Source organism: Octopus bimaculoides, chromosome 3, assembly GCF_001194135.2.
Source record: "Octopus bimaculoides isolate UCB-OBI-ISO-001 chromosome 3, ASM119413v2, whole genome shotgun sequence".
Lineage (NCBI taxonomy): Eukaryota > Metazoa > Mollusca > Cephalopoda > Octopoda > Octopodidae > Octopus > Octopus bimaculoides.
The window spans coordinates 89,556,913-89,570,702 of NC_068983.1; the positions used below are offsets into that span (position 1 = coordinate 89,556,913).

The 13,790-nt window shown below is 38.2% G+C and overlaps 1 protein-coding gene across 1 annotated transcript in view; it reads right to left on the reverse strand.

The window, feature by feature from the left end:
- The window catches only part of LOC106883833 (peroxisomal membrane protein 11A), a 47,802-nt gene that overhangs the window by 12,331 nt on the left and 21,681 nt on the right, over positions 1–13,790 (reverse strand). The window contains exon 2 of the mRNA XM_014934971.2: positions 3,162–3,277. Coding sequence (XP_014790457.1) covers positions 3,162–3,277 — 116 coding nt within the window. The remainder of the gene's footprint in view (positions 1–3,161; positions 3,278–13,790) is intronic.

Genomic DNA, 13,790 nt, shown 5'->3' on the forward strand with positions numbered 1-13,790 from the left:
ATATATATATATATATATATATATATATATATATATATATATATATACCTACATATATTTGTATGCAGAAAATGTGTGTGTATCTATGTGTGTATCATCATCATAATCATTTAACATCTGTTTTCCATGCTGGCATAGTTTCTATGGCTGGATTTTCTTCATAACACCAACCACTCCAAGAGTGTAGTGGATGTTTTTTATGTGCCACTGACACAGGTGCCATTGACATGACACCTGCATTAGCCACAACTACAATCTCACTTGGCTTGACAGGTTTTCTCAAACACAGTATATTACCAAAGGTCTTGGTCACCTGTCACTGCCTCTGTGAAGCCCAATGCTCGAACAGTGCTTCTTATGTGCTACCAGCATGGGTGCCAGTCATATGGCACTGGCATCAGTCATGACTATGGTTGCACTTGGCTTGACAGGCCTTCTCAAGCACATCATATCGCAACACTTGAAGGGTGCTTTTCACATGCCAGTTACATGACACTGGCATCGGCTACAACTATGATATCACTTGGCTTCCTGGGTCTTCTCAAGCACAGCATATCACCAAAAGTCTCAGTCACTTGTCATTGCCTCCATGAGGTGCAACATTCGAAGATCATGCTTCACCGTCTTGTCCCATGTCTTCCTGGGTCTACATCTTCCACAGGTTTTCTCCACAGTTATAGACGGGCACTTCTTTACACAATTGTCCTTGTCCATACACATCACATGACCATACCAGCACAGTCATCTCTCTTGCACATCACATCTGATGCCTCTTATACCCAACTTCTCTCTCAGGATGCTTACACTCTGTTGTGCATGCACATCATTGCACATCAAACGAAGCATACGAGCTTTATTTCTTTCAAGCCTATGCATGTCCTTGGCGGTCACTGCCCATGTTTCACTGCTGTGTAGCATGGCTGTTTGCATACAGGCATCATACAGTTTGCCTTTCACTCTGAGAGAGAGGCCCTTTATTACCAGTAGAAGGAGGAGCTTTCTAAACTTTGTCCAGCCTATTCTTATTCTAGCAGCTATGCTCTCACAGTATCCACTCCTGCTACTGACTTGGTCACCTAGGTAACGGAAGCAATCAACTACTTTTAAGTATTCCCCCTGGCATTTAATGGAGTCTATTTTCTGTACATTTTTAGTGTTTATTATACCTGTGCACCTTCCATACACAAAAACTATTTTCCCTATTAACCTTCCTCTAATATTGCTGCATCTCTTATGTGTCCATAGCTTACACTAGTTACATCTTATGGAGTTTTTACCTATGCCTTTTCTACAGATTGAGCAGGGCCATCTACCTGAAGGGATTTATCAAAACTGAATACTTGGTCAGCTCTCTAGTCATAGCCATTCTGTCTTTAATAGGGGACACAATATCCTTAATTTTCAGACTTTAAAAATATCTTATTTCAGTCATATAGATGGTAAGTAACTTGTTGAAAGACTCTTTCATCAATTATGATATAGGTAATCATTTTCAATTATAATCTTGCAAAAACTTCTATTGTCTTGGGAGGGTTGTTACACCAATAATAAGAATTAATCTTATACCTGTGTATGTATGTCTGTATGTGTGTATGTAGAAGTGTGTTTGCTTACAAGAGAAAGTAAGGGTGAGAGTAAATAAAGAGTCTGTGTGTGCGTTTGTGTGTACACTCATGTAACTGCCTGTATGTGCATTGTATTTGTGAGTGTGAGTGCATTTGCTATCCATGACCTCTTTAAGGATTTGGGCTTTTGTTCAAGGTCAGTTTATCTCAGGGATTCATTTGTCATCCTGTAAAGATTTAGGGATGTAGTTCCTTATGTAGAGAGGTGTAGGAGAGGTGTGTGTGTGAGCATCTGCATGAGTGTGCATGTGCATGTGTATATCTGATTTGTCTTTGTTTAAAAAATTACAATGGTTTCGTTGAAAGAAATAGCCACTATGTATAAATCATTTTTATTTGTCTTTTATCCTCTTGTATCAATTTGAGAAATTATTATTATAATTAATGTTTTTATTCTTAAATATTTTATCATTTAATTTGGTTTTTTATTATGAATTTTATTGAATCATTAAAATAAAGTTGCTTGTGTCCAGATACTTGAGAAGACCGATAGATTAACTATTTTTAATTTGTTGTTTTTTAGCCAAAGTCTAACCTAGCAGACAGAATCAAAAGCATTCCAGTTGTGGCTGTTTTATATGTTTTCCTCCAGTAATTATATATATAGGATTACATTATGAAAGGATATGAGTTTTGGAAGAGCATAAAATTGAGGCAGACATGGTTGCTATTTAAGCAGCTTGAGCAACCATGTAGATGCTCCTTTCATTGATTCATAATGACATAAAAGCTCTCACAATGAGCTCATAATAATATAGAGGCTCTTTTATCAAATCAGTGCCAAAGGAGCTCACTGATTCATAATGGTGTAGAAATATTCTCATCAGTTTTGGCTGTGCTGTGACTGTCTCACTGAGCATGGAACTATGTAGAGGCTCCTTTTGTTGATAATTCTCACTCATTGTTGATGCTGTAGTGTTGCTGACACTCTTATACCCATGTTCACCAGATGTTAGTCAATGCCACAGGTTATTGAGGAATTATAGATTATTGTAGAATTGCTTCATAGCTGTAGTGTTGATTCAAATCCATCTCTAGCTTAAGTTGGAGTGTGATAGCAGACTGTTTTAGATACACTATTTGAAGACAAAGTCTTCAGTGACACTTGTGTATCCTAGTGGACAAAATAAGCCATTCATTCAAGCAAGTCCAAGGTCTACATTCTTAACAAATTTTGGAGGAAGGAGAATACTTGATTAAATCAAATCCCAATACACAAACTAATTTCATCCAGATTTGACATTCTCATTACACTGATTTCTAATGAAGATACCAAGCAAATTTGGGAAAAGAGTGAAGTCAACTAGTTCAGTCCCAGTACTTGATAATACTCAATTCATCAACCTCAGAAAAATGAGAGACAAGGTTGATTCTGGCAGGATATCAACTAAAGATGTAAAGAGCAGTAACCATATACCACAACATATTAGGTCTGCCCCACTTCTGATTGCGGTTCCATGTATCCATTACCATTTCTTTCTGGTTATAATTATTAAAAACTCAGTTACAATAACAATAAAAGTAATATTAACCTACTTTTGCGAGATGTACTGATGGAGCTGTCCAATAATTTTAACTTCTGCACCAGTGGAGCCTGGTAGTGGCTTTTCTGAATGTACCACCAAGCAAATTTACTGCTGTACTGAATCAACCTAGAAATATAGATAAAGTTATAAAATATGAACTATTAGTCAAAGTAACATACAGAAAATGTGTAGTAGTACTTATTTTATTGATCTGGAGAAATAAAAGGAATATTAATAATTTCTTACACTGGCCAAGAATCACAACTTAATCAACACCAGAATTTAAGCAGTACTTATTTTATTGACTACTCCACTCTACCTCAAAGTCATGAATGTATGAAAAACAAAATTTTAATGTTTCATTATACAAGAAATAAGTAGACTCAGCAAAAATAATAAGAAAGTAGAAATATAGGACTTACAACAAAATACATAACAAAAAAGAAATCTGAGGCACCACCTTCAGAGATTAATGTCCAAGGCCTATTGTGTCATCTCTGTGTATATCTTGGCACCAATGGTCTTTTTCTTTTTTTTTTCTGATTTTTCAGTGCACATAACATCTCTAGTTTGATCAGAAATTAGTGATGTGTACGGTTATCATAGGTAGTGTACATAGACAGGGATCTGGTTACTGGAAGCTAAACAAGACTATTTTGGCTTGTGAGGCATATTGTAACTGGATTAAGGAGTTAAACAGGTGGTGGTTGGCCTTCAAACAAGCCATCCATTTAGAGTCAATTAGGTTTAGTCATCAGCTAAGCATATATAGAGCTAGAATAGAGGGCAACTTACTTAAGGATTTAGAAGAGGCGTTAAGATTGAGCTCTGCACCCCATGTTGTAGCAGCAAGATTGGCCTTGGACCAACACCTCAAAGCTAAGCAGGAGGGATGTAGAGTTCGGGCAAAAGTATGTGTGTTGAGGCATGAGGGAACTAGCGTTGCCAGATGGGCCCATATGGTAGAGACCCAGCATGGCGATAGTGCCGCAATTAGGTATTTGGTAAACGAGCAAGAGTGTTTGGTCAAAGAACAGGAAAAGATGAGTGAGGCCTTTTATGAGCATTTTGCCCAATTGTCTGGGAGGAGCAGGACGCTAGACCATGGTGAGTCCCTTCAGGACTTCCTGAATGGCAGCCCACATTTCTCGGCATGAGAGGCTGAGTGCTGTGAAGGACCGATCAGAGCCGAAGAGGTCATCAAGGAACTTTCTGAGTGCCCTGGGGAGAAGCCGCCGGGACTTGATGGTCTGCCTTATGAGTTTTATCCAAGTATGCCAGACGTTCGAGCACCTATTGGCCAAAGTATGCCAACTGGCAGCAGAATGGGAGTATTCCCAAAGCTGTGAGCCAGAGTGTGATGACTCTGGTCAAAAAGTACCTGAACAAGGGGGATAAAATTAGCAACTTAAGGCCCATAACTCTGTTAGACACAGAGTTTAAGATTTTGGCCAAGGTATTAGCAAAAAGGTTGGCGTGGGTCATGGGCGATTTTGTCAGGGAGGCGCAAACTTGTGCCGTTCCCGGCAGGTCAATACTCGACAATCTCCACCTTATTCGCTCCACCTTCGAGCAGGTCAGGAAAATTACTGGCAAAGGAGAGGCACTGGTGCATTTAGACCAGTCTAAAGCTTTCAATAGGGTCGACCATCGGTACCTGGCAGCAGTTCTTGGGGCAGCTGGGCTGGACCCGACTTTCCAAGGTTGGATCGCTGCTATATACAGCAACATCAAGTCTGTCGTCTGTGTGAATGGTTTCCTTTCAAAACCATTCGAGATATGGTACTCTGTTTGCCAGGGATGTCCCCTGTGCCTGCTTTTGTATGTGCTGGCTCTTGAACCATTGCTGCAAAGGTTGGAGGCTATGGGGGGGGGGGGACAACCCACGTGATCTGAGTGGAGGGAAGACAGTAACTGTGAACATGGATGACGTCACCATCATCGTGTCAGACGAAGGGCAGCTACCTTGTGTAGAAAACGCCATCAGAATATACAAAGCAGTAGCAGGAGCAAGTATTAATCAGGATAAGTCGATCGGCTTGCAACTCGGCACCTGGAAGGGCAAGTCGATGTCATCCAATAACATCGTGGGACATTGGACAGAAGGTCCTGTTAAGATTCTAGGGATCAAGTTTGGTCCAGACTTCCAAATAGAGAAGAAATGGGGTGAGGTCACAAGCTAGGTAACAGCCCTAACCCATACCTGGTATGGAAGGGTGTTATCACTGCTAGAGAGGGCGGAGGTAGCATGGGTGTAAATTGCATCCATTATCACCTACCCTCTGACAGTCATGCCTTGTCCAGATTCATGGCTAGGCAAGTTGGAGAAACTCCTCTTTCGCTTTTTGTGGAAGGGGAGGCCACTTGTAAGGTGCTCTATCTGCTGCCAGAACCATTAAAAGGTGGATTAGGAATGCCATGGCTGAAGATGTGCAAATTTGCACTGAGGCTTAGGCATCTCTGGCATCACCTGGATGATGAGCAGATGTGGTCACCGCTCATAATGTTCTTCCTTTCACAGTTAACCTCCCTTCAGGATTTAGGTCCATGGATCAGTCGAAGACCTAGGCTGGGTGAGTGGCAATTGGAGTGTCGACGGGCACTCAGGCTTCTCTCTCGGGCGGGCAATGCTGGCAGTTGGAGTTCCACTGTGGACTTTTATAACGGGTTTGTGGAATACATGTCTGACGATGTTCTGGAAGAGACTCTGGGCTTCGATAGAAATGAGTTGGTCAACCTGTTCAGGAGGACTTTCGAGCTGGGGTATCCCAGAAATCCCTGGCCTGGTTGTGCTATCAATTGGCTTTACTTGTTCGAGAAAGGTTGTCGAGGCATGGTTGTATCATCCCGCTGACATGCCTGAGGTGCGGGCGGGATAGTGAAACAGTTCTGCATACCTTCGTGGAGTGTGCAGAGTTAAAGGGATTGATAACCTATGTCGAACAACTGTTGTCAATGAAAAGACAAATACAGCTATCAGCTGAATCAATTATCAAGATTGTTCCACCTCCTTCTCTTAATAGGGAGAGGAGGGACAGTTTTTCTGCATACAGTGTGGAAGACAGGCGCAAAAGGGATTGTGACAGATACCTTCATTTCTGGCCAGGGTATAGTTAATTACTTTAACTATCACCTAAAAAGTAAGATCCATAGCATGTTTCGGAAAAGATGGATGAACGTAGTGAGAAAGTTAGTAATGGATGGAACCAGCTAAGCTCAGCTGCCCTAAATGGAATAAAGGAAACATTGGTCAATAGCAGTGGGCCTATGAGCCCAGGTAAATTACATTTTTAAACGATTATATTGAACTACAATTTTGTAAAAAAAAAAAAAGGAAAATGCATTCTTAAATGTTTGTCTGTCTTTGTATTGTCCCCCCTGTGTTGAGTCCTTAGTGGCCAAATAAAGAAATAAGAGTGTCATATGTGCAGTCATATAGTGTACAGGTCATAGGAATTATTGAATATCACGGAGTGCTTGTTGAAGATACACAGTTGGGGAATAATAGAGAATATCAGGAACATTTGATATTATAACAGTTCAGATATAACTGTGATGACAAGTCGTCATATGTCATATCAGTGGTGACGAGGATACCTCCCACTCTATGATGGTGTCGTTATAACAGTGGTAACAAGGTTACGAAAGCTCGTAATGGAAGAACTACTAGCTTTCATTGTGAAGCAACAACAACAGTTGCAGCCGCAGCTGTTACAACAGCAGTAAGAATACCGTGAACAACAACAACAACAAAAGCTAAACCAGCAGCTGATACAGTTGTTGCTACAATCCAAGAATACAGTGGCATCCTATTCGGCAGATTGAGTAGCCAACTCCATTGAAGAATTCCTGTATAATCCTGAAGATGGGATTACATTTTCTTCATACTATAGAAGGTATGAAGAAATATTTAAAGAGGAGTGCAAAGGCTGGATAAAAGAAAAGAAGGTAAGACTTCTTTTGCATAAACTAGTTCTGTCAGAGCACGAGAAATACAGCAACTTTATTCTACCAAAAAAGCTGCCAGAAATTTGTTTTGAAGAAACAGTTAAAATATTAGCTAATATATTCAGTGAAATGAGCCCACTATTCAACATATGTTGGAATGTCTAAATTTTTTAAAATATGCAGGAATTGTAAACAAAGCATGCGAAAAATTCAAGTTAGGAGAGTTGTCCCCCAGATATGGTTAAACATTTGATATTTGTTAAAGGACTAACTGCAAGTGAGGATGCAGAAATACAAGCAAGAATATTAACAAAATTGACACACGTGGCAGAAGAATGTCAATATATTATTAACCTATGGCAGGATGCTGAAAAAATTGAAAATAATAATATAAATGTACAGGTATGTCAACCTATGACAAACAGAAAAATAAAACAAGGCCCAAACCGTGTTATGGTTGTGGTGAGTTGCACTTCAAAAGGGACTGTCCCTTTAGGAATAAAGAATGTTTTACTTGTGGCAAAATGGGGCATAAATAATTGCAGTGTTGGGCGAAAAAGAATGGGTCGAACGGAAAAACAAATAAAGTGTTTACAATGAAAACAGATAGTGAGACAAACAAAAATTTGTATTGGTAAAAATTAATAATGTACACACAAGATTACAACAAGACACAGGGAGCGATATCTCAATAATAAATACTGAAACTTGAAAGAAAATTGGAAGACCTATGTTCAAGAAAACAAAGCAAATAACCTATGGAGTCACTGGACAGCAAGTTTGATTCCTGGGTGAATTGACGTCAGATGTAACATTTCATGGGAAGATGTTCAAAGCAAAGGTCTACATATCAGAAAATGCCATGAATCTGTTTGGTACAGATTGGATGGAGATATTGAATTTGTGGGATTTGCCCATAAGTATTTTCTGTAATAATATGAATGCATCACATGCCAGTTTGAACAAGGAATTTAAGAAGTTAAAAATGAAATTAAAAAGAATATATCCTGATGTTTTTTGGAAGAACTTGGTACATGTACAAAAATAAAAGTGAAATTCCAACTAAAAGAAAATGCTGTTCTGGTTTTTAAACCAAAGAGAGCTGTGCCTTTTGTGGCACTGAATCAAGTAGAAAAAGAACTGCAAAGACTTGAGAATATTAAATATTAAATATTAAATATTAAATATTAAATATAAAAATTAGATTATTTGGAATGGGCAGCACCAACTGTGTACATAAAGAAGAAGAATAATAAAATAAGGGTCTGCACCGATTTTTCGATGGGGTTTAATGAATGCCTGAAAATTTATTACTCGTTATCAAGTCCAGAGGAGATTTTTGCTAAGCTTAATGGAGGCAAACACTTTTCTAAATTGGATTTATCAGAAACTTATTTACAGCTTCAAGTAGACAAAGAATGTTCCAAGCTGTTAACAATAAACATGCACAAAGGGTTATGCAAGTTTAACTGACTTCCTTCCGGAATAAAAGTCACACCTGCAATTTTTCAACAGGTTATAGATATAATGTTAGCGGATTGTGAATTCACAATTCCATACCTGGATGATATATCAATTAAAAATGAATCTCGTGATCAGCATGTCAAGCACATAAAGTGTGTTTTTGAAAAAATAAGAGATTACAGTTTCACACTGAGTGACGAAAAGTGTGAATGTGAATTTTTCTTAAGCTGAAATTAAGAATTTAGGACAAAAGCTTTTAATGAAATTGGAGAGGAGTATTTAAAGCAGTGTAATGAATTCTCACTCTGGCAGATTAACACCTGTCTATATACCCTGTCTACTACTGCAAAGCAGTATATAAATGACACCCAAAAAGTAAACAAAAACAAAACAATGAAGAAAGTGCCATCATGGGTTTTGAAGACAGAGAAAAATATAGTTGATGGAAGATCATCAGCCATGAAATGATGCTTATTACTTGCAAACAAGCAAATCACTACGGGTCTCACCAACAAAAAGTGAAGAAGGGGATAGAAGTGATGTTTAGAGATAGCAAACTGATCACAATCTAACAGAAGCTAAAAGCTGTCCAACATCAGAAGAGAATAACCGAGAGAAAAACAATAAACAAAAAATTTAACTGGAACCAGGCAAAGTGTACAGAGACATGAGAGGAGAAGCAGTGAACATCATAGAAGCTCCTTCATGAGAAGATATAGAATCCTTCTGAATGAAAATTTGGAATCTAGAGTTTAACCCTTTCGTTACTGTATTTATTTTGACATGTTCTGTGTTTCTTTCAATTATTTTAAATATTACAAAGAATTTAGTAAAATAACCTAGTTATCATTGAGCTAGTGTTAGGAACATAAATTGTAACTAAGGTTTGGTGGAATATTTTATTTAATTCAAAACTTAGGAAAGCAAGACATTTGTACTACAGAGCCAGAGCTGGTTTTGGCCAGGTTGGAAACAAAAGGGTTAACCAAGATTCGCTGTGGCTGGAAGAAAATTGAAGATGTACAGTATTGATGTTGATACCCTTGTGACTGTAATCCAGAAACTTCAGGATAGAAAAGCACCTGGAAGAGACTTGATAGTTGGATACTGGTACAAGAAGCTAACCTTCTACCAACCATGTCTTATCAACCTGTACCAGCAAGCTTTCAATGAGAATAATAGCATATCAGACTGGTTAGCTCTGGCTGAGACAATACCAATCTCCAAATACAGAACCACCCACATGGCAAAAAAACTACTAGCCAATTGCATGCCAGAACTTAATGTATAAAATATATACAGCATGTTTAAACCTCTTCCTCCAAGACCATTGTGAAAGCAATAACATCATCACAGCAAAAAAAAGAAGCTGGGAAGAAGTGAGTCTGAGGATGTGCTAAGCTATTGTTATTAAACAAAACTATAAGGTCAGAGGTGCAGGAACATAGAAGGAACCTAGTTTCAATGTGGTTGGACTACAAGAAAGCTTTTGACTCTGTCCCCCACTCATGGGTGTGAGAAGCCCTTTGACTTGCTAAAGTTCCAGTGAGTATAGTCAAAGCCATAGCTGACCTGACTTCATTGTGGGCCACTATCTTGAAGTTAAATACAAGGAGTGCTTGTATTACAACTGATAAAATACAGTATTTTATATTGTTTATACTTTCTGTAAATCCCTTGTCATTCATGTCAAGGAAGTCTAAAAGGTATCTTACTGGTTCACAACGAAACAGAAATACCAAAATTACACATTGTTTCTCTGTGGATGACTTGAAACTACATGCCAAGAATATGCATGTGATGAAGAAGAGCCTTGATCTGGTTACAACATTCTCAAAGGGTATAGGGTTGGAGCTTGGTCAGGATAAATGTTGCTATATGGTTGTGAAAAGAGAGAAAACTGTAAACCAGACTAGCAACATCTCCATTAATGACTTGACTGTTTCCCCTACATCTGATGAGGAATGTTACAGGTATCTAGGGGTAGATGAAAACATTTCTTACAATGACAACTGTGACAAAACATGTATCACTAAAGACTATTACAGATGAATAAAGAAAATATGGACTTTGGAACTCTCTGCATTCAATAAAACAGTGGCCTACAATGTGTCTGTGGTGCCTATACCCATACCAACATTTGGGTTACTTGATTGGATCTGAGCCATTAATGTGAGTAACATTGATCATCAAAGCAGTCTATCATGGACCAACAAATGGATTAGGGTTAGGGTTAGGGTATGTGTTTGCAATCCAGGAACAGGAAATATCAACCAAATACCTGATGCACAAAAGAGATACACAAAAGAGATAACCAATGCAGACTTTGTGAAGTTAAAACTGAAGATATCCCCCACATCATAAACAGTTGTCCAAAATTGTCTTCATGGTATTATCTACTGATGAGACATTATGTTACAGCTGAGATACTGTATAATGAGATCTGTCAGAAGGATAACCCCAAGGCCAAAGAAATAAGAACTCACAGTATGGTAAAAGCTATAGCCACTAATACAAAAAGGAATACTGGTGGAATGTCCCAGTGAAAACCTCAATAACATGTAAACATAATAAACCTGACATAGTGATTTGGAATAGAGAAGTGAAACTGTGTACAGTTGTGGAAATCAGCTGCCCAGAGGATGTTAACTTAAAGCTAAAGGTCAGCAAAAAAGAAAATATCTATGCTGAACTATTGGGAAATCTATAGTTACTTTATCCAGATTACAAGTTCAAGTTTATACCTGTAATTATTGAGGCACTGGGATATGTAACACACTGCCAATGTACTAATCTTGAGAAATTAGGTTTCTCAAAACAAGAAAGGTAAAAGCTGATTTGAAGACTACAGATCCAAGCCATCACTGGAATTGTAAAAATTTGTGAAACTTCTCATAGGTTTACCATTTAAGCATATATGAGCATGTCTAGAGAGCAACTATATGCATAAGAATACATACATAAAACAAAACATACAAATCTGCACATATGCATACATACATACAAAAATACCCTGTTGCTGATGTTGAAATTCTAATGACGGAGCCTTGAACCTAGGTTAGAAACTGGCTCTTTCTCTATTGGCAAGAAATCTTGAAATAAAACTGAATAAGGACAGACACACATACACATGTGGAACACTCCAAAATAAAAACATCAATTCAGTGCAAACATAACAGACCAGATATTGTTCTATGGGACAGAGACAAGCACTGTTGTAGAGGTCAGCTGCCCAGCAGACTTGTATGTACAATCAATAGTCCAGGAAAAACAAAACATTTATGGCAAGTTAATGTGGAACTAACAGCTCTTACATTTTGACTATGAATTCTTATTTGTACCCATCATTATAGGTGTATCAGGTTATGTACCAACAAATTTGCACAAAACCCTAGAAACACTTGGTTTCATGGAAAAAGAGAAAAAGAAATTGACATGGATTCTCCAAACCCAATCTTAGTGCTACAGTGAAGATTTGTAAGACATTCCTAAAATTCTCCATGTGAGATTAAGAGAATAGATGCACATACTTGATGTATTCACTGACAGTTCAGCCAACACACCAACTCAACAACATATCCACAAACACTGAGAACTCTCTTAATTCAAAACGTTTTGTTGCTTTGTTAGCAACCAGCTTGAACCTTCTCAAAGAAAACACACACACATACATACACACATAGGCACAGGTGTGGCAATGTGGTAAGTAATTTGCTTCCCAACCACATAGTCCTGGATTCATCCACACTGTATGGCATCTTGAGTAAGTATCTTCTACTGTTACTTGCACCTTATGAGAGGATTTTGTCCATGGAAACTAATATAAACCCATTACATACATACAAGCATACATGTATGTGACAGGCTTATATCAATTTCCATGTACATACATGCATGCACACATACATGTATGTATGCATGTGTATATATATATATCTCTATATATATATACATACACACATTTTATACACACATATATGAGGTGGTATCAAAAAGTTCTCAGACTAGTTCTGTAACATGCCAAAAGATGGCAACACATGGGTACATGCACAGTGAGACCTGGCAGTAACCTTCATGAGGCAGTGAGCTGAGTAACATTGCTGTGTTTACTTCAGAAGTTGTGAAATTTGCAATTTTGTAATCACATGTATGCTGTAGCCTGCGATTTTGTCATGGAGAGAAAGTTGGAACAAAGAGTCAATATGAAGTTTTGTGTTAAATTTGGTAAGTCTGCTACACAGACATTGAGCATACTTCAGCAAGCTTACAGTGACAAGGCAATGGTTTGTATGCAATGTTTTGAGTGGCACAGGCACTTCAAAAGCAGAAGATGATGAGCCATTTGGAAGACCTTCCATGTGCATCATCCCTGGAAGTGTAGAGAGAATTCATCAGCTTGTGCATGAGGATTGTCAGAGGACAATCAACGTCCTCAGGTGAAAGAAAGGCTTTCTTTCACCTGAGGATGTAGCTTAAATTCTGCATTATTTTTTGCATTTTGCATTAATGCAGACATGTAAGTAATTTATTTATCATTAAATATAATAATATAAATTATTTACATGTTTTTAAGTTACAAAACAATTTGTCATGATGGAATCTCTATGCTAATAGAACCCACGACAAAGCTCCATTAGCTAATAGAACCCACGACGAAGCTCACCAAGACATGAACAATAGCTAAGTCATTCCTATTTTTCATATATTATCCCTTCTGATGCGCTCCCCTTCCACCACCCCACTTCGTTCTCTCTAACTATACATTTATGTCTTGAATTCATGATTATTTATGTATTTTTTTTCTATCTCACGCGATCTATCGTCTTCGCATCTACTTGCTGAAGCTTTTGCTCCTTAGCCCAAACCTGACTGAAATTTGTCTCTAACTCCCTTTAAAAATTACGATTTTTAACTCTCATTTCTGTTACCGATCTAAACATTTAATCTCACGTTTAAACACTGCTGTGTTTCTTTCAACTTTTTCCTAAAAACCTAACGAATTTGACCAGCATGATGTACTGCTGCCGGTTCTCCCTCTCCCTCCCTATTGTATTCTATCTCTCTCTCTCTCTCTCTGTCTGAATCACCACTTCTTCCACCATTTCCTCTTTGACTCGCGTGCAAATCCCAAACATATAACCAGCTCGCTTTCCAACTCCACCACCATTTCGTACTGGAATCTCTATGCTAATAGAACCCACGACGAAGCTCCATTAGCCCGCGGTAT